The 22,478-nt window shown below is 35.3% G+C and overlaps 1 protein-coding gene across 1 annotated transcript in view; it reads right to left on the reverse strand.

The window, feature by feature from the left end:
- Positions 1-22,478, reverse strand: part of LOC126744772 (nephrin) — a 737,132-nt gene that overhangs the window by 179,580 nt on the left and 535,074 nt on the right. Inside the window, exon 5 of the mRNA XM_050452323.1 lies at positions 21,187-21,332. Within this exon, the coding sequence (XP_050308280.1) occupies positions 21,187-21,332 (146 nt within the window). The remainder of the gene's footprint in view (positions 1-21,186; positions 21,333-22,478) is intronic.

Below are 22,478 nucleotides of genomic sequence, written 5' to 3' on the forward strand. Positions count from 1 at the left end.
TTAGAATACTGATTGTAACAACTTTTGGAAGTTTGCGAAATCTAAGAAAAAACAATATTCCCACGGAGCTATTCTATAATTATAAAAAGGTCGGCACTCTACAGGATATAACTGATGCTTTTGTTCAGCATTTTAACTCTGCTTTTCAAATATCAAACTCCTACGTTAAATAAATTTCATGGTGATTTTGCTTTTTCTATTTTTACTGATAAATAGGTTATTATATAATTAAATGACTCGAAAGCAAAAGCTTGTTAAAAAAACAATTTATTAAACTTATACGAGTACAAGAACGACTTATACTAAAGAGACTACGAACTATACGAAAATCTATCAGCAAGTGTCTGTGAAAAGGGCTTACAGCTACTTAAGTATAACTATAATGTAAACAAATAAACAGTTATTATCATAATCTTAAGGGCTAAGGGTTACAATTTAGATAAATGGCTATGAGTCATATAACTCCTCCCTCCTCAAGTTCAGAAAATGCTGGCTCACGAATTTTCTGAGTGCTCGTGGGGTCAACTTTGGAGGCTTAAGGCAAGTAGTTTCTAAGTTTCCAAATGATTGCTATCAGGATTAGGATAATTCCTATTGGAATATTAGGTACCATCCATATTGAGGGCTAGAGTCCTTTGGGAATGTGCCGGCCATTTTCACATTGTTCAAGGCAGCTTGAGCATTTTTGATTTCTTCTAGGTTGACTTTTTGAACTACAAGTTGTGGGCTTTCGTCACTTGGTTTCGCAGTTAAGTCCAAGTCTGGAATTTCAAAGAAATATTGAAGGTCGGTTTTTTCTTCTTTTTCGTAGGTTCTTCCATTGATTTCTACTAAGCAATTTGATAGTTTTACTAGGTTGGTCTTCTTTAAATGGACTAGAAAGTTTTGACCACAGTTCGCTTTTGCGGTAGTTTTTCGTGCTAGGATTATGAGGAGTTCCTCTCCATGTAGCTTCTCTATCGTAGTTTCTGTGAAGTAAATACTGGTAGTTGGACATTTTTGTTATTGATAAGCAGATGTTTTCGAATACAAGTTTCTTCGTTTGACAACGTCTTTCGGCAGATATATACATCTTCAATTTCTGGACAGGGCGTCGTTGTAGACCATTGGGTTTGATCGTTCAGGAATACAAATGGTTTAGGAAGGATGATTGTTTGGTTAAGGATGGGTATGGGATATATTTTATACAAAGCAAATTGAATTGGGTCCAAAATTGGTATGTATATCGAGAATAAAATTATTTCATTTTTTAATATTACTTGAGTACTAAATAGATTATAGTAATTGATTAGTTCTTTAAGGTTTACAATTCTTTGTTTGCCATATATCTTTTGTAATGATGTTATTAACTTATTTAGTTGATAAGCATTTAAAATAGAGTTATGCATAATATTTACTTTTGCGAAGGAGATTACATTCTCAATATTATCAATTAGTTGTTTGATGTTATTTATTTGTGATAAGATATTATCTATCATAATTGATGTATAAAGTATCTTAATCGCTTCTAAATATGAGTCGAATCGTTTTTCGTCATCTGAATCTAATGATCCAAATAACCATTTGTTAGCTTTACCTACAATATTAAAAAGGCCTCTCTTATCTCTTTTATGTTTATAAAGAATAATAGAGTTATTTTGTAATGAATTTAGGAAGTCCAAGGTGATAATTAATTTCTTATCGTGCAAGCACCACTCCAAGAGTGACATAGGACTTTCCTCTTGTGCTTGTGTTTACCATAAAAAAAATATATATATATTTCTTATGAGTAATAGATATATATTTTTCTTTTGTAAAGTTTCCAAAGCTATTATTTAAACTTAATATATATTTTTCTAAATTGAATTAAACATTCTTCTATCTTATTGATGTCTATATGGTATAAAGCTGTATGCTGTGTATTACTTATGTATGCGGGACCTAGCGGACTTAGGTGATACGGGGAGGATTAAGTTTTTTAATTCTCTTACTTCTAGACTTACTACCAGTTGAATTGTCATTATGAGGACTAGCAGATGTTGATGCCTTTCCATAGTATTTTCTGCAATGATTCTTCCTGCCGTGAAATCGTGGAATGCAGTGGTAAATCTCGGATGAACAGTTTAAACTGACGGCTGCTTTTGTATTCAGGAACGGAGTTTCTCTTCTTTCCCAAGCACAGTCTTCCAAGATCCTACCGTCGACCGCATCAATTAAATAACTCGAAAGCAAAACCTTGTTAAAAAAACAATTAATTAAACTTATACGAGTACAAGAATGATTTAAACTAAAGAGACTAAGAACTACACGAAAATCTATTAGCAAGCATCTGTGAAAAGGGCTTACAACTACTTAAGTATAATTATAATGTAAACAAATAAACAGTCATTATCTTAAATTTTAAGGGCTAAGGGTTACAATTTAGATAAGTGGCTATGAATCATATAAATATATCGTCAATAAACTCAACCTTAAGAATTCAACTGGCAGTGATAATATTCCCTCTTGCATATACAGTGTGTCCTAAAAGTGACGTCCAAATAAAAGGAGGTCATTCGCAATCAAAAAAACTTTTTTAATAAAAATCGTTTCCTGCATCGTGTACAAAATTTATAGCAAGAATATCATAATTTATTTGCTTACAGGAAAAGTTACTTATTTAGAGAAGATTCTTACACGGTGATTTTGGTCAAAAATCCCCCCATAACTAATTCTTAATAATGTAAAAAAAAAAAAGATTTTATTGCTGCAATCACACTAGATGTTCAAAATCTGAACCACTTGCCCTTCACACGCATTCAGCAATGGCGGATAAAATTATTTTTTATGCGCCGGAAGGATCTTTTATAGTTAGTAATAACGTGGGCCGCTTGTCTTATTTTTCTTTTTAGTTCTACATCAGTCTGGCTTTCACTGATGAAAATAAGTTCTTTAAAACATCCCCATAGGAAAAAGTCTATAAGGTTCAGGTCAAGTGAGAGCGGCGGCCATTGGATAGTTCCTCCCCTTCCAATCCATCGATTATTAAGAGTAGTATTGAGATGTTACCTTACGAGGAGCTCTATCGCATTGCAGCTACATGTCTTTGCGTGTTGCTAGAAATACGTCTTTAACCAAACCGTTTAAGTTATGTTGCAACAAATGTAAATAATCCTTGCCGTTAAGTCTTCCTGGTAGCTCGAATCGTTCAATTAATTTGCCTTTAATGATTGACTGAAAACTGATACTGAAAATCATCATTACTTACCATTTTAGGATTAACATAGTCCGAACAATGTAAATTGCATATATTAAATATCCCAGCTCTTTCAACTACATTCATTACTCCGAAATTTAAAAAAAAAATTGGGTCTTGTCTATGACGATGCAACATTTCCTGACAAAACTGAATCCTTTTTTCATAGTCAGTGGTCAGAAAAGCTTTAAAAAAATTGTAAATAATAAGAATATAAAAGATTCCTTCGTAAAGTTCATAGAACAGAGAACTATAGATTTGGGAGGTTACAAACATCTTGATATGCAAGGAACACATGTTGGATTCTCAGATCTGCCCTGTGTTTGAATTTGATGGCCACCTAGTTTTTAATAACGGCGTAATAGAAGTGTATCATATAGATTCACAGAGCAGTAATCTGGGGTCTGAGTTGTTTGCCATCTTTGTAAACAATTTTCCTTGCTGTATTAAATATTCCTTTTCACCGATAAAATTCTCCTTTTCACAGATAATTTCAAATAGCACACTATTATTTTATTAAACTCAATTTCTATTGTTTACTATTTTGCTTTTTTGTTTTTTCTTAATATTTATGTATATGCTAGCTATCTTTTAGTTTTTTCATATAGTGTCCTAACGTTAATTTCATTAATCCAAGAAGCAGTCCTACATTTAATTAGTGTTCTGGTGCTTGTATGAGTAAAAAATAAATCAAATAATTAAAGCGGGTATTGCGTATGCCCTTCTCTTAACACTCCTGGATTCTCGTCATTCCAGCAATGGCAGATTTGTTTACTTAAGTGCCTAATATAAGTACATTCAAGGTCAAGGATCTACGGTAATGTTAACCGTCCCAATTTCACAAAATTCAAGCCTTCTCTATCGCTGTCATCATCAAATTCTTTAAAGATTTGTATTTTATACCTGCCTAGGATGCCTCTGGGTAAGTACTTGACCTGTTTTAACCAGACACTGATCTTCTTTATCATGTCCACATGTTTAGCTGTGATATAAACCATTTTGTCAGTTTTGAATTTGTCACCCTGCATACCAGTTAGAGATAGAATACATATAATATATCTAGATAATAACTATGAATTTTTTTTTCACTGCTATAATTAGCGATGTTAACATATTATTATACCGAGTTTCGATTATGTAGTCAATTTTGTAGCTATAAAGTAAAGCTGAGCTCATGCTTGTATATTATCATACACAATACAAGCACCTCGTATATTACTTATTTGTCCCGAATATTCATAAATTATCTAAGGCATTATACACCAATAATAAATTCATATAGTATATTGGAGTTTGTAGGTTAAAATTACTAAATTCAACGTTTTTCTTTCAAAAGATTGTATCGAGACTAATTTAAGACTTAACCTAGAAACTTTTTTAATAAAGACATAACTTGACTTAAGATAACAGTATTCTTGTAGGCCGAAAAAAAGTTTTAAAATTATTGTTATGCTCCTTTAACAAGTTTAAAAGTGGCTTTGTCGTCATTCTTCAAGAGGTAAGATAAATATTCAAATCAAAATGCAAATTTCATCGCACATTAAATTTACTTTCCATTAAAGTAATTACTTGGCCGGCAGTTTTTTTTCTTTTCAGCTTAATGGCCTAAAGTTTTCTGGATTCCTAAAAACCTCTTTAAGTTATTCGAAAATAAGCAAAAGCCAAGAGCACATTATGGAGCATGCTTATGACAGCATCCGAAATTTATAATAGAGTCTTATTACTGGTATAAATAAATTACAATCAAAAAGCTTTTTCGCCGTAATATATAAATTTTAGGTTAAACATTTCTCATTCCCAACAACGAAGCATTTTTCAGGGGATTAAGTTTTCTCGACCGCGGTAACGAGATTGAGATTGTTCTATTCTATAGAAAATAGTGCTTACTGTAGTTATGAGTTAAACACGAACATTTTCTATCATCAATTTCTTCAGCACAGCGAGGCTCTTTGTAAATTGTGTAACATTTTTCTTTCTTAAATCAAGAAACTTCACGATGCTCGAAGATTTCTGTAATAAATGGTCATCTTATAAATATTTGTGTTAGCTTTAAAACTTTCAACTTTAAAACATGTGAAACAGTTACAATAATTTTAGCTTACATCTGAAATGTATATATGCGTGTTTATAATGTTTTTTTTATTTTAAATAAAATATTATGGACTATATATTGACAGGCTGATGTTTTTGGAATTTGGTAGAAAAATATTTATTTTTTTTGCAGATTTTTTCAAACGTAAGATAAGGTGGGCCAAGTTGACGAGCTTAACTCTTTAAGGTACTTAGGGACAAAATTTAATCCACCTACAATTGTTTTTTCCCAGTAATGTACGTCGGTTTATTTATTAAACCGTCTGACTATATGATCATATAAGCCTAAAGCGGCCCAGTCACGAGCGAGCATCGAGCGAGCATGTTCGTCAACATGCTCCTCAACATGTTGTTGCGGTGGCTACACACAATTGCAAATTTTGATCGAACCTTGGATCGAACGTCAGTTTAATACCAAAGAGAAGATTCATATACATCATCAGGTGAGGTCCCCGTTCCTTTTGACTTGATTACTTTTCTGACTTCTCTTCGAAACGATGCCCGTAAACATTTTATTTTTTTATTTACAAATTCTTTATCCGTATCAGGAAAAATAGACTTGCATTTTTCTACCATTGTCTGCATTCCCTCCTCTTTCAGATGTTTGTTTGAATATTGCTTGTCTTTTATATTCCACAAGCAAGGCAGGGATTCATAAAGTTCTATAAACTCTTTCCAGAACTCTTTATTGTCACTGTAAGACATTTTTTTAATGTGCAATACTGGGTACGACTAACCACGCTGACGTCGACAACCTGACACAGCGGCACACACGTTGCAACATGCTCGGCTCTCGTTGCGGTTTTTCGATATTTTCCAAAAACCGGCAACTTGGCAGCATGTTGCGCAAATTACCCACACACACCAACAAATTTGTTGTCACCAACCACGTTGACGAGCATGTTAACGAACATGCTCGCTCGTGAGTGGGCCGCTTTAGAGATTAAGCGTATAAAGTGCAGATGTCGCTAGATTGTGCCTAGTAATTCAAGTGGTTATTCGTCTGTTTCTGTTTTGTTGTTGCACGTTTCCTTCTAAAAAGGGTAAGATATTTTTGTTTTTTTTTTAAGTTTTATTGTTTTTTTTATTAAAAATACTCGATATACTTTTTATATAACTGTTTTATACTAAATAACTTGAAATTATTGAGTTACTTACTTCTATATTCTGTATCTTTAACTATGGGTTAAATTTTGTCCCACCATACAAGTAAGGTTTTTATTTTTAGGTAGGAGCAAAATATTGCAAGTGACCGATTTCCAGAACCATTACCTTTTAACCTTATTGGTTTGACCGAAAAGGATCTTTATAATGAAAGTGAGAATATTGGAAATTCGGACAGTGAATTTTTAGGTAGTCCATCAGATATCGACTCGGATAATGATAGTTGTAATGGAAATGATGTAGAAATCACAAATAATTTATCAGAATTGGATAATATGGTAATATCATCATCTGATGAAGAACCGGAGGAATGGGACTATGAAGATCTTATTCCACTGAGCGAATTAAAAACATTATTCAAAATACAGTAAAGTAAGAATAATAAAACGGTTCCACCTGTCCAATTTATGGAATATTCAGGACTAGCCCATATGGACATATGGTGTTTCAAACAAATCTCTACGCAGAGCAAACTTTTCACAATTCCGGCAAAAGTTATAAGCCCACCGATAGTGTAGAAATGCGTACATTTATTAGTATAAACTTACTAATGGGTATCAAAAAGCTGCCGTCATATCGGGATTACTGGAGTACAGATCCAATTTTATATGATCCCTATATTAGTAGACTAATAACTGTCCATCGCTTTGGTTGGCTCCTAAGTAATGTACATCTTAATGACAACAACTTCATGCCCAACCGAAATTCCGATAATTTTAATAAATTATATAAGGTAAAACCATTTTTAGATATGTTGAAATCCAATTTTCAAGCTTGTCTGCATCCTCACGAATTTTTATCAGTGGACGAGTCTATGATAAAGTTTAAAGGCCGATCTACGATCAAACAATACATGCCTGCAAAGCCAGTAGAGGCTATAAAGTGTGGATGATAGCTGACAGCACTGAATATTGCTGGGATTTTGAAATATATTGTGGCAAAACCGGTCCTGTTGCAGAAAAATGTTTGGGTACCAAAGTAGTGTTTCAGATGACACAAAATTTAAAACATAGGTATTATAAAATTTTCTTTGATAAGTTTTTTACAAATGTAGCCCTAATGAATCAACTGTATCAAGAAAAGTTATATGCCTGTGGTACTGTTAGACATACCAGAAAAAATATGCCCCAATTTCTGGAAGATAAAGCAATGCACAGAGGTGACTGTGACTGATACGTGAATTCTACAGGACTTTCAGCATTTAAATGGCGCGATAAAAGAACAGTTCACCTTCTTTCAAATTATTACAACCCAGATGACAAAACTGAGGTCAAAAGGAAAGCGAAAGACGGCAGTGTAGATAACATACCTTGCCCAATAGCGCTGACTGATTACAATAAGCATATGAAGTAGATAAATTTGACCAAATGAGGGCTGTTTACGGCATCGACCGAAAAAGCAAAAAATGGTGGCATAGAATTATCTTTTTCTTTATTGATGCTGCTGTTGTTAATGTTTACGTGCTTTACAAGTTATCTAAAGGGCCTAAAATGAACATGAAAGAATTTCGTTTGAATATTATAGAACATCTAGTTGCTGACAAATTGGTAACATTATTACAGGGCACCGAAAAACCATTACCAACTCCCATCAAAAAAATAAATCCCTCCCAACTAGAAACGATTAGACTTACTCAAAGTACACATCAGCCAGTACGAACCAGTAGACGCAGATGTGCAGTCTGTAGTTCCAAGGAATTTGAAATACCCACAAACTGGACCTGCAGCGTGTGTCAGGTTCCTCTATGTTTGGGAAAGAACAAGTCTTGTTTTCAGTCCTACCATACAAAATAACTTTAGGCAGTGGTATGGTGGGTCAAAATATGTACCATGGGTTTTTTAAAGAAAAAAGTAAAAAATTTGATATTTCTCAATGTTATGTTTTATTTTAGAGCACCTTGAATTAGTTTTTATGTTTTTTTGTTATAAATTGGAATAAATTTTTTGTTGTACCACTTGGGTAAATTTTTACCATTTTTTCTGTACCTCAAAGAGTTAAGGTAAAAAATTGAATACACTACATATAATTTTAAAGTTTTCAAAAGTATAATAGAATCATAGAACATTACCTTGATTTTTCATAAAATATTCATAAATTAAAAAACAAATCATTACTAAAAAAATAAAAAATTTTCAAACTTGTTGCAATTTCGTCATCTTGCCCCAATGGTGGGGTATGATGACGAACATATTGGGGCAAGATGACGATTACATACAAATGTCACATATGAAGACACTTCTGTTCTCGTAGCTCGTGCAGGCCTCATGCCACCAATTTTCGCATACATCGCACTTTATCCAATCTTCAACTGAAGGCTCAGTGTATGGTTCCTCGCAGCTAAGACAAAAAATATCAGATTTTCTTTGCGCCTCTTTAATAGGTTTTCTTCCAGTCTTTTTGAAAATATTTCTTTTTGCTTTTTCTTCACACTTTCTTTTCCTAGCCTGAACTTTATCATTTTTTTCTCGTTCTTTCTCTTCAAGGTCTTCTTTATCGGGAGTAGAAGTTAATATCGACGCCTTTTGTTTCTTTGTCTTCGTTTTCAGGACCGGTCCATTTATTTTAGGCAAAGGCCTAATCTCAACAAAATTAATTTGCTGATTGGGTTTCAAATTTTGAAGACCCGATGGACCTGCGACATCATTATTTTGAAGTCCAACAACGCTAGGTTCATCATCACTAGACACTCCTTTTTAGACAGGCACTTTGTTAGAAAAAGAGGTATATTTGATAAAATGATGAAGGTATTGAACAAAAGCATCTGTATTCATCCATCCGCTCTGTTGAGCTATACCTCCGGAATTAGGAGGACATCCATGTAACAGAACGTCAGAACGCATTCTCACTCTGGCAAAAACAAAAAAGGGTGGAACGTACTATCCTTGTGCATTCATGCCACAAACAACAGTCGTGTTCCGGCCACGCATTAGCCACTAGCCACTTTTGCCACTCTCTTGCATCCAGTTGGTGATAAAATTTTTGGCTGCTTAGTTGCAACGGTGGACAAACCTGATTCGTCTGCATGATATATTCGATCAGGCGTAAAATTGTGTTTTATTTTAAGTCACGAATCAAAACAAAAAATCTCATCACTTCAACTCGATTAAATCCTATTAGACGTCTGATGGACGTAGACTCAGTCTTTAACCAGTCTTTACCAGCCAGCTTTAGAGTTTTGTTGAACTGATGGTGTGAAATATTGTTTCTTTCAGCAAACTCGTAGGCAAGTTTTCCGCATTGCAAAGAGGTGATACCAAATGCTCTAATGCTTAAATCATTGATATAGTTAGTTAGTTCAATTTCTTGTGCTTCTGTAAAAGTAGGTTTTAATCTGCCGCCGCCTTCTGGTAACATTTCGTTTTCCCTATTCTTCTTAATATACCGCCGCAATGTTGGTTCAGGCACTTCGTAAACAACGCTTGCTCTATTAACTGCCATATTTTCATTTTCGACGGCATAAATTGCAGAAATTAAACTATCTTTTGACCACGAATGGCGTTCACTTTTTCTCTTATAGTTATGCACCATCTGCAAAAAAAAATATTTGAAGAAAAACTCTTTGGGGCAAGATGACGAGTTCGTCAACTTGCCGCACTTTACTCTACATAACTATTTTTTTTAAGGTTTTGAAAGTCTTGTGTTTTCATCCAAAGGTTCCATTTGGCGTGACACTAAAATTACCAGACAGTTTTACCACTAACCAAAACTCTTTATTTTTACTCTCGACACGTGTTTCAATCTTCAAGAAAAGATTAAAACTGGCGTTTCAATTTTTAATTAAGCCAGGATCTTCTCCCGAAGATGCAAATCGTTAGGGAAACATGCGTCGAGAGTAAAAATAAAGAGTTTTGGTTAGTGGTAAAACTGTCTCGTAATTTAAGGTTTTGAAGTTGAAAGTAACTAAATCAAAAAGGACTGAAAATAACTAAAAAAGGGAAGGACATTTTATAACTTTAAATGTCTAACTAAATCTATAATTTATTTGACTTATACATATAATAATTATTAATTATTCACTTAATTATATAACTATAATTTACTTTAGACTTTTTATTATTTATTACTTATTTAATGGTTTGCAGGTGCCGACGCCGACCTCGATCAAGGCCTCAGCAACCCAGTAGAACTGGATGTAAAAAAGGTAGCATACTGGGATCTCAGAGACCCGAAAAAAAGACCAGAAACCCAAACTGGCAAGAAGACAAAGAACACATCTCGAAGGAGCAGGCTCACGCTCTAAAGTACTAGATCCTCAGGAGAATACTTCCTCTGCAAAGTGAGTCGCATTCAGTACAATTTTTTCTCAATAAAGGGAGTGCGATTATTCCCAATATGACTTAACGTTAGGAGAAGACTGAAAAACTTTTTCCCAATTTGGCTTTTTCTCTTCCTTCATTCAGGTTTCTCTGGTCTTATATCTTCCTTTTGGACTTTTATAAGATCTCTATTTTGCCAAGTATTATCGACGATGGTGGTCCTTAACAAATCAACATCTTTCAATGACATTGCTTGCAGCTTTCTGGATAGGGTCTTCGTAATCATTTCCATGGATTCTCCCTGCTCGATGTTCAGTATCAGAGTCAAACTCCTGTAGTCTCTCTTTTGATCTTGCCACTTGACTTCTTAAAGGAGCCACTTTAAAGCTGCGTCAGTTTGCAGCAGAAACTTCTACGCATACTTGTAGAAATGCTCCGTCGTCCTGACAACAACTAGCAACTCTCGGCGAATGATGCAATAATTACGCTCTGGCTCAAATAACATCTTTGTAAAATAGCCACATTGCTAGCGTCGGTGTTCCGTACAAAATTTTCTTCAGGTAGGGGATAGCTCAGGATAGGTATGCTTGTTAGAGCTTGTTTTAGGTAATTCAAGTTTCTTCACCATTGGAATTTTCGTTCTCCTTCTGGTCAATGTAGAAAATTGAAGGTTGCTAGCAATGGTCGGTAGTAAGTTGGTAAACCTAAGAAGCTGCGTAGCTTCTGGTTGCTTTTGGAAACTGGTCAATCTTTGATAGTTTAGACCTTTGTCAACTCCTCTTGACTGGAAACAACGTCACCCAGATACTGTACAGCCCTTTAAAATAGATGACAATTCTTTGAGTTGAACTTTAATCCAGAACCTAGAACACTTTGTCTAGGTTTTTTATGTGTTCCTCAAACGATTTTAATACCACAAAAATATCATCAAGGTAAACCAGATATTTCTAGGATTTGTCCTTTTAGCATCGTTTCCATAAACCGTTTGAAATTGGCAGGAGAGTTGCACGGTCCAAATAGCATTACATTAAACTGCGAAAACACAGCACCCACTCACTGCGAAAGCCGTCTTTTCTCGATTTTAAGGAGCCAACTCACATTACGTGTCCAAGGTGTCATCAATGCTAGGAAGACGACAGTTGTGCTTATTAAGCGCTTAGTCGCGTTGTTAGTAGCCGGTAATCGACCAAAATCTGGTCAATCCGTCTTTTTTCTTTACCAGTATCACCAGTGAAGACCATGGACTGCTTATATGGTACTATGATGTCTTCTTTGGCCATACTTTTAACAATGTTATGAGGCAGACACCTGGGGTCTCTCCCTTAAGATAACTGCACAGAGGCTACATGTTCTTGATAAACTACGGGCTGGTGAGACTGGTCATGTAAAAATCTGGTTACGGGCTGTACGGGAGGGCCCTCTCCTTCTGAGAGGGCCACTGCCACTGCCACAGTAACTGACTGTATGGTACCTGAGACTGTGGATTACAAGAGTTTCATCGCAGTAAATCACATCGCATCCAGAGTGGTATGGCAGTACTCCAATGGGCCTACACTGGGAAATAAAGGGACCATGTGGTATACAGATGGATCCAGAATGAACAAGTGAGCTAGTGCAGGGTAAGGTCCTACATACCAGCAGAGCATACTCTTCGGGGAAGCATGCTACTGTCTTACAGGTTAAAGTTTTTGCTGTGTTGAAATGCAGACAGAAAATTGCACTTGAACTGCGGACACCGCAACAGAGTCGTATCAATCTACTCGGACAGCAGGGCTGCTATTAAGACTATCACGGCTGAAAAGGTGAGCTACAAGCTTGTACTAGAGTGGACAACATTCCTGGTAGAAAGACACTGGTAAAGGTGGTCTGTTGGACTTAGCTTGTCTGGGCGCCTGGGTACTCAAACCATGCTGAAAATGAGGAAGTGGACTGCCTTGCTAGACTAGGATTTGCGAAATAGCCGGTGAGGCCTGAACCCATACTCAGTATAGCTAATGCATAGCAGGTTCATCGATGGCGAGCCTGCTGGCAAGTGTAGCCTTCGAAAATCTAGTGAGGCACCTGGCTTGAGACAAGCTAATGCACACAAAAACGGACCCGCTGCCTGCCTCACCACTAATCTACTGCGTTTAAAAGTGATGCGAAATTCGGCTAGTGACCGCTCTTTTAATCGGACACTTAAGACATTTAAGACAACCTGGAATGCCGGTGGTGTTGGGAGGAAGATGAGACTGCACACTACGTTATCGGAGAGTGCCCAGCACTCACGCGCACTAGGTTTAAATTCTTTGGTAACACTTACAGTGTACCGAGTGATTTTAAGTCCTTCAAATCAGAGAGCCTGATTAGTTTTTTCAAAGTTCTGATAACACTCGAAGGGGTACGACGGATCCGTCAGGAGACCTATCTTGATAACAGCCTTCGACCTCCCACTTTACTATAAATCAACAAATTAATAAGCCAGATAGGACAAGTATTTTCCGTAGTGATTTTGTGTGGGTCTACGTTGTTCCTCCCTTTCTTCCTAGTATAAAAATATCTCGATATCTGTGGTCTGGCCTTAGATCACTGCCTACCGACGATACTAGCTCTTCTAGTTTTTGCAAAATGCCTTCCCGAATATTTGCTACAACCGCAACTTGTTGCTAGTATTGCTAAAATTGCAGAGTAGTGTCCAAATTTCGTGCTTTTCTTTAACAATACAGCATAATCCTCAAACGATTACTCCTTTCAACACGTGCAAGAACCATGCCTTTTAGGTTTGAATATGATGTTTTTACTATGTGCGGTCTTGCTTTCAATGCATTCTGGTATCAAAGTCATCGTCTATCTTTGCAATTCGCTGCTTAAACCTTAGCTCAAAGCCCTTAGTGTCCAACATATCATATCATCTCATTCTCAATCTAAGGATATCACAGGATATTCAAATATGGCCTTTCCAATTATAAATGTGACATTTGCTTGATCTCCCGTTCGTTCCCGACGCTGTTCGTAGACGCGATTTTGATTGCCGCATCATAGTTGCAGATTTTACTACATCAGGTCTTATGAATATCTTTGTCGCACCTGTATCCAGCAGCACAAGGCGTAGGATTCCATTCATACAGGCATAAACAAAAAGACTGCTGGTATAGTACTGGAACAAGAAGACCTAAGCGGTATTTCCAGGGGCTTGCTGGAATATAGATCGACGATCGCTTTTTCGCATCAACCTTTTTTAATTTTTCGTATTGGCGAGAGTGGAACTAGCACCTTCTGGATAGGGTCTCCTTATATGACCTGCTTTATCATATTTTCAGCATTTAAACTAATATTCCTGGCGGCTACATCCTCCAGCCTTCCTAATAAATTGCTTAACCGATTTCTTAGTCGTCTTTTCCTGGACTCACTTGCCGGAAACAAGCCTGATCCTTGTTTGTGTTCTTGGCAGCTTTAAATTTAAGGAGCCGTGTTTAGTGCTTGAACTGCCAAACGTTTCATGATTCTTACCTACACATTTGGATATGGCAGTCGAGCTTCAAACTCTTGGAAGACTCCCCTGACTTTTGGCACCGATTTTTTAGCGTGTGAGATAGGCATGTTCCAGAATTAACTGAATATAGTGAATTCCCAAATGCCTCACCTTGCTCTTTGGAGAACATTTTTTGCAGGATGGCAGCAGAATCTCCTCCCCTGGCTAATGTAAGGGTAGTCGCCTTCTCTCAGACTGCGGCTGCTTTAAACTGATACTGTATAAATATTTTATGATGTAATACCATTAAATTGAGGCGGTTTGAGAAGCTTTAGCATAACGGATTTCATATTGACACAAACCTCGTTCTTGTTGTCCACTAGTGATGGCCTACAGTTTTTTTCTGATATTTCTAGATGCTGTTCTCCTATAATGAAAAAAAAAACCTGGAAGAATTCTCTCTTAGCTTTACTCTTACTCAAAGCTTACTTTTTAAATTGATGAGTGGGTTTTCGTTCATTTTTCAGAACTTTGCACCAATTTAGCTTCTAGTCCATCAGCTTTGCCATTTTAATACACTAATAGTCCGACTTATTAAAGTTCACATGTATTCACGTTCATTATTTATTTTTTAGTAATGTCCATGTCCAATTAACTGTTCTTCAATTCAGATCCCATATCTCACACCAATGTAGCTTTTTCACTGTTAGTTTCGGGTGAATTAAAACATTTGAAGACACAAAAATAGTCAACTGAATTATTGTCACGTATCAAATTTGATTTCATTATTTGGCTTGTTAACTATTTTAATTCCTTATTATAGATATTAAGCATTGGGTCATTTTACTTTATTATTTCATTGATTTATATTGCTTACAGTGCAGGTGTTTGACATTGACATTTCTTCGACCGCCTTCGGCCGGCAGGACTCCCGACTGACTTTTTTTCTGGTTATCGGTGGTTGAGCCCCTCGATATTTTCGTAACCCAATTTTAGGGATTTTGGGAGCTCACGGCCCACCATATTTATCTTGGCTTTTATCTTTGTTGCTTCTTGTGTACCTTTATAGCTTTGTGGATAACCTCCTTACGGGATTTATTTGTTCTTTTTCTTCTTGTTTTTTTTTTGCCAATGATTTTTTCCCTCGTATTTTATTCCACGTCCAACCGCACCTGCAAGCTGTAAAACCCTGCAGCCAATTGTGTTAACTGTAGTAACTAGTATTAGTTTTTTTTTAATAAATTGTAACATTAAGTGTGTGTTTTACTCGACCTCAGTGACCAAGGTAAATGCTTTTTTATTATTATTAAATTGTGTTATTGTTAGTGAGTGAGTTTTGGGTCTATCCAGGGAACTTTGGCTCATTCCGCCTTAAGCCAGTGGCGCTCTTTACTCACCCTATCCTCCTGGGCTGGGGCATAAATTTGTCACCACTGGGGCAACTTATCTACCAACAGGTAATCTTTCTTTTTTTAATTTTTTTTTTAGTAACTACTTAAAAATTGTTTAAATAACGTGACATAATTACATACTAAACACGATGACTTAAGGCTACTAGAAATATTTATTTACACTGTATGTATTTCGTACTAGTTATTTCAATTAAAAACTCGCGCCAACATTCCGACTTAAACTGACCTCCTAGCGACAAGGGCTTCTTATATACTAGCTAAACGATTGTTCCGAAAGATTAGCTAACCTTCTATATGTATTTCCAGAGATGTCACACGGAGTGCTCGCCACTTGCACCACCGAGATGAATTATGAATGGAGGAGAACAGCTGATATAGTTCTGCCGAATAAGACCGTTACAAAATTGTAAAACCTTTGTAGAAGCATGCCTACACATCGCAGTTCATATCACGACATCTCTGAAATAACACTTTTATGCAGAAAATTGATTTTCTTGTATCCATTGTAATCCTGAAGCCGACTTGCATTCTGCCAACATGTTTTTCACATAGCTTATATTAATGTTTGCTTATATGATGATTGTTGATGACTAATAAGTCATAATAGCGATATTCTGAACATTGTTTAGCATTGCGTTTCTTAAAAATTGGTATGACTTAAGCCATATTTTGGGTATGTTTCTCATATGTAGTCAAAATATTTATCAGCCATTTTATTCCTTCGCGATCGAGAAGTTTTAGGAGCTTAGAGTGGATGTTATCTGTGCCTGGGTCTTTATTGTCTTTCAAAAGTTTTATAGCTTTTTCAGTTTCATCTCTCAGTATAAGTGGGCTTATTTTGCCTTTAAAAATACCGATTATACTTTGTTTTAGCCTACTACCTTTGAAAAGTAGAAAGATATACTCTTTCCAAGTTTCGACTTTCTCTCTTTTGTCGGTCGTAACCATTCCATTGTTGTCGACTAGCTGTAGTATAGTGTTTGTATATTTATTACGTTGTTTGGTTTCCCTAATTTGCTGTCTGATTACTCTGTCAATTTGTTCACAAGGGGAACGAGATAAGAGACATTAGAAGACAAACGAGACAAGTAGAAAAAAAAAGAAAGAAATGAAAACGTCATTAAGGCCATGAAAGAAGATTTAGTGAATTTAAAAGCTGGTCTTCAAAAAAAGCAGCACAAGAGGTTGATAACACGAAAAGAAATAAAGAGAACTGATAACAAGCTGTGAAGCAACAGTTGAATAATTGGGACCAGAGCAGAGAAAAATACAGGAACTAGAATTAAAAGTAAAGCATGCTCCTGTTCGATTTTGTAGTGCAAATAATATTGTGACGTCACTCAAGTTCTATAGTAGAGAAGCATGGAGTATTAGTTTGAGGCTACTGGGATAACGAAGAAAAGGTATTAATCTTAAGCTATGCCTGAAAGGAGAATCTACCGAAATACTAAGAATGGTGTCTTCTGATGATCAGTTTAACTATGACGTAGTGGTAGGGTTCCTTGAGATGAGATACGATGAGTCATCTACAATAAGCATGCCAGGCCCAATTGGAATTAAAAGACAAGAACAGTCAGTTATATATCATTGTAATCTCTACGTAATTATTATCGCCGTAGTTTTAAGTATTTTGATGTAAATTTGATGATATTTCCAAATGAAGCAGTACATATTGTGGACGCATTTAACTCATATGGTCTTAAACTAGTTTTTTCTGAACCTTCTAGAGCTCAGGGATCATCCTGTACCTTGATTGATAATATATTCACTAACACTGTACTGTTTTCAACTGAAACCTTTGAAGTGGCGTTTTCTGATCATTGTGCTCAGGTAATGAGTTTTGACTTGGGAACCCCAATCAGTCACGATTTAGGCAAATTTTCTGTGAGTTCTACATCCTTTTCTGATGAAAATATACACTTTTTTAACAACTTGTTGTCCAAAGAACATTGGCTGTCAGTCATTGAGACTCTGAATTTTGAAAGTAAATTTTCATACTTCTTTGACACGTTCTCCAGTTTATTTAATATGAGCTTTCCTCATGTAAACAAATCGAAGGCATATCACAGAAAGTCTCATCAGTGGATAACACCATTGAGAATTAATGAGGGCAAACAGTTGACACTACTTCATACTCAACTAAAGACCGTTCATGACCATGAGTTACTGATATCCTATAGAAAGTACATAGAGAAAATATCGTAAATGCTAAAAATGCCTATAGTTCAACAAAGTTGCTTACTTCTAACAATATAACTCGAGTCTCATGGGAAATTATTAATTCAATCACGAACTTCTCAAGTCGCGGTACAAAGTGTGTTCCTAATTTGATTACTGATTATGGAAAGAAAGTTACTGCTAACCTCAATATTGTTAATACCTTTAATAATTTTTTTTCATGTCAGTGCGAAAGATCACACATAATTTTCAGGCACCCATGGGTATGAATGTGCCTTTTAATAGTTTTTCCCAATCTCTTTTTCTATTCCCTCTCACTAAAGGCGAAACATTTGAGATTATAAAATCTTCTTTGAGGAAAAAGCCATCTGGTGTAGACGAGGTACCTTGTTACTTATTGCTAGCATGTGCTGAGCATATTATCTCTCCACTTACCTATCTTCTGAATTTCCTAAAGAGCTAAAAACAGCTGTTTTCATACCCTTTTATAAAAAGTCTGTATTCTCAAAGATATTCGAAAAATCCTTTAAAAGAAGACTTAGTGCGTTTTTAGATTCTTTTGCTATACTGTCATGTCATCAGTTTGGATTCAGGTCTGGACTCTCTATATCAGATGCTATAATATCTCTTTATACACATATATTCAATAATTTTGAATTAAAGTTAAAATCTGTTGGTATCTTTTTTGATTTTACTAAAGCATTTGTTACCATTAATCATGCTTTACTATTAAATAAGATTTTTCATTATAGTATAAGAGGTCTGGCTTATAAATGGCTTAAATCATATTTGACAAAAGTTAAAAGTTAGTGGTCAGGTGACCATATCTGATTGGGCAACTGTCGTCACTGGGGTTCCACAGGATAGTGTTCTTGGGCCCATTTTGTTTTTACTTTTTATTAATGACTTGCCTCTCCTGGTTAACAACAGCTACATAACACTTTTTGCCAACGATACATCAGCGGTTGTCTCGGGTACTGACTATCAGTCTATCCACTCAAAAGCCACCAAGTGTATGGCTGATATTGCGGGGTGGTGCCAGAAAAAGGGTCTTTATTTATATAGTTTAAAAACCAATTTCATTATTTTCACTCCGATTTGAGTTATTCCGGACCGGAGCTTACTCCTTAGAGAGGAGTCATCAGTAGAGTAGCGTTATCCAACAACACTCCGCCAAGTTCTTGGGAATTGTAATTGATAGACATCTATAGTGGGATCCTCAGGTGGAATCTGTAAGCAATAGATTATCCCGCAGCAATTATGCCATCTTGCAGCGTTAACTTTACAGTGTTACTATTTTGCCAAGAGTTTGCAGACGGTAGCTCAGAATTATTGGAGGCTTGGGATTGTTCGAAAGTCCACTTATCACTGGCTAGTAAAGAATCTAAACTTGATTATAACTATTAATTAAGAGGGCGCCACTTAGTTGTTTTTTAAATGAAAGAAAACTAAGAAAAATAGTCGGTATATAGGTTTCAATTAACAATTAAATGACCCTGGATAAGGTAGATTAAAAGAGGCAAAAAAAAATCTCAACAATACAACCAAATTATATTTGCATCAAAGATGTACACACCTCATGTTCTAATCTGATAAATGTTAATAATTTGCTACGAATTAAAATATGAATAATGTTGATATGAATAAAATAAGTTTGACAAAAGTAACATTTAAATTATGATTTCGCTACTAGGTAGATTTCAGCACTTGAAAATTTAATTGCAATTATTAAAGTTTTTAGTATATATTGGTATTACGCAGGGAAAAGTTCATGAACCTTTCTACCTAAGGCATATCAGCCTTAACCGTGTTATATCTACTCAACTACCAAAAAGGGTACTGAAAAATACCGAACAAAAAATAATTAATATTATAGATAAGAAATTGACGTATTAAATTATGACATTGATTAATTATTTGTAATACTAAATTGAAATAAAAGGTATATTAATAAAAATTTAAATAAGTGAGACAAATCTATGGTTAGTAATATTTAAATAAAAAAAAAGCCTGCAGCCATCAACAATGTGAAGAAGAATAAAGAGGAAAACGGAAAAGTAAAACCCTAAAACAACAGTTGCCATTGTATTCACCGTCGATAAAAAATTAATGGCATTAAAAATGTGACACACTTATCTTGCTAGGTTTCATTATCTATCCATCAAAATCTTGGGCATCCCGCACCAGAATAATGAAATGAACGATTCTCTAAAGGAACAAGATTTAGGACCATAAATTATAAACCATATTGGCCACTTCCTGCTTCACAAACTTCGGAAATAAAAAAAAACTGGCCTTTTACGTGCGCCTACCTGCAACACGGGAACAAGTCGTCGAAAAATGGACGCAGTACCGACTAAATCAATAACGACCCCACTTGTCGCCTAAGCTGTCAATATCAGCCAATCAGAGAAAATATTAATTATGACCAATCAGAGAAGTAACGGGCCAGTCAACAGAAAGCATGGATAATTAAACCAGGAGAGTGATGCGTTACAGTAGTATACACTTAAAAGCTTTTATTATGCCTCAGTGCATTCCACTTTATCCTATGCCTTATTAGTTTGCGGTAATTCCTCCAGTAGTGGGAGAGTGCTAATAAATCAAAAGCATATTGTACGTACCATGTTTAGACTTTCCTTCAGAGAAACTTCCTTCCTTAACAAAAAATTACTTAAAATCCTTACTATAATTAACATCTATATCTTGAAGTGTGCATGTCAAGTACATAAAAATCTTTCCAACGACATGAGATCTGGAGATCTTAATTTTTATAAAACTCGAAATGCAGATAAATTATACATCTCTTTTACCCGGTTTTCGCAGGTACAGGATGGTCCGGAAATTACATCTCTTAAAATTTTTAATCATCTCCCATGTAGAATAAAGAGAGCTAAGACTTTTCCAACTTTTAAGAAAGCTCTTAGGACCATGTTAGCTGACTATCCTTTTCACTCGTTGACAGAGTTCTTTAACTGTAGATTTATTGACTAAATTTAGTTAAATTTGTTTCCTTTGATATTTTTGTAATTTTATACTATTTTTATTAGCGTTGTAGTTTTTTATTGACAATTCCTATACATTGTTATGATGTCGATGGAAATAAACGATGCTATGAACGATATACGATACAATATCATTTTATCATATCGGGATTCTTACAAGTCTTAATTTTATAAAAATAATTTTTGGACAATAGCATGCGATTGGATCGTATGATAAAAAATTAGTAAAATATAACTTAACGTTACATTTTAAAAACTTACAAACATATTTTTAGTATTGCCATATTCTGTGGATCTTATTAAAATACAAAGTCACAATAAAAAAATAATTTAAATTGTTTGTAGGAAAACAATAAAGCAAGATTCTAAGTAATTAACTACTTAATAATTATTAAAGTTTATATGTGCAATATACCTTTGTTCTTCGTAGTTGACGTTTCCCTTTATACCAGGTAATAATGGCGGGTGGTCTGGATCCTCCCGACTCGCACGAAACTTCGTATCTCTTGTCCGCTACCAAAGGGCTCTCGCTTTTCACGATGTTCACCGTCAGGGGCTTCACTGAAATTTCCGAACAACACGTTATTACTACGTAATATTAACCTCAATTACTTTGGCACTTCGTTAGCAACTAGTTTCGTAATTACAATTAAATTTATCGAGTTTTAGACTACTATAATAGGAAATAAGTTTTAAAGATATGTTATATACAGTGTGGTGACTTTAACTGGAATAAATTCAGTTAAAACTAATCAAATTTTATCTCGCAAAATTCCTGAGACCCGTCGATTTTTGTTTTTTTTTTTTCACATTTCAAGATAGTTTTTGTATTTTTTCACCTACAGGGGGGTCCAAATTAACCCAAACTTTTTTTTTTCAAATGAAAAGCCACTTTTTTTAAACTCTCATTGAAAAGAGCCCTTTTTCCTGATTAAATTGCCCTATTTACTTTTGTGATTATCTAAATGAGAAATACGAAAAAAAAAAAAAAAACATTAAATTATTAAAAGTCTCGAAATATTTTGTGTTGGTAAATTTTTGGCGTGTTTGTTTATTTTATTGGTATCAAGACATTTCCTGACATTGTTGTAGTGTCACTGTTAAAGAGAATTTCAACCAGTTGTTAAATAAGCTAACTTATATTGAAAAAATGCCTTATTTATCCGAATCTCACAAGATTGAAATCTTAATGATGATTGGTTATGGGGACAGAAGTCGTACTCAGCTAGAGGTTGTCCACTTATTCAGGCAGAAATATCAAGATTTGCCACCTATTAACCAAGGTACGGTTAGTAAAATCGAAAGCAGATTTCGAGAAGTTGGGCACGTAAGGGATGTTTTAAGACAAAGGTCTTCTAAAATCGATAAAAACACCCAATTAAATGCATTGCTAGCGATGGAAGAAAATCCGGTAACTGCAGACAAAAGAGTAGCTCGCGAAAACTCTATTCATCATAAATCTGTGCTAAAAATTTTAAAAAGTGCAAACAAACGACTTCATAAAATGCAACCCGTTCAAGAGTTATTGGAAGACGATCCAGATCGCAGAGTTCAGTTCTGTGAATTAATGATGAACACCGTTGACGAAAATCGCATATCTTCGGAGTGGATCGTTTTTTCTGATGAGGCTACATTCACCCTAAATGGCCATGTTAATAAGCAGAACTGTCGCTACTGGTCTGACGAGAACCCACACTGGGTAAGGGA

The sequence above is a fragment of the Anthonomus grandis genome, chromosome 14 (genome assembly GCF_022605725.1).
Source record: "Anthonomus grandis grandis chromosome 14, icAntGran1.3, whole genome shotgun sequence".
Lineage (NCBI taxonomy): Eukaryota > Metazoa > Arthropoda > Insecta > Coleoptera > Curculionidae > Anthonomus > Anthonomus grandis.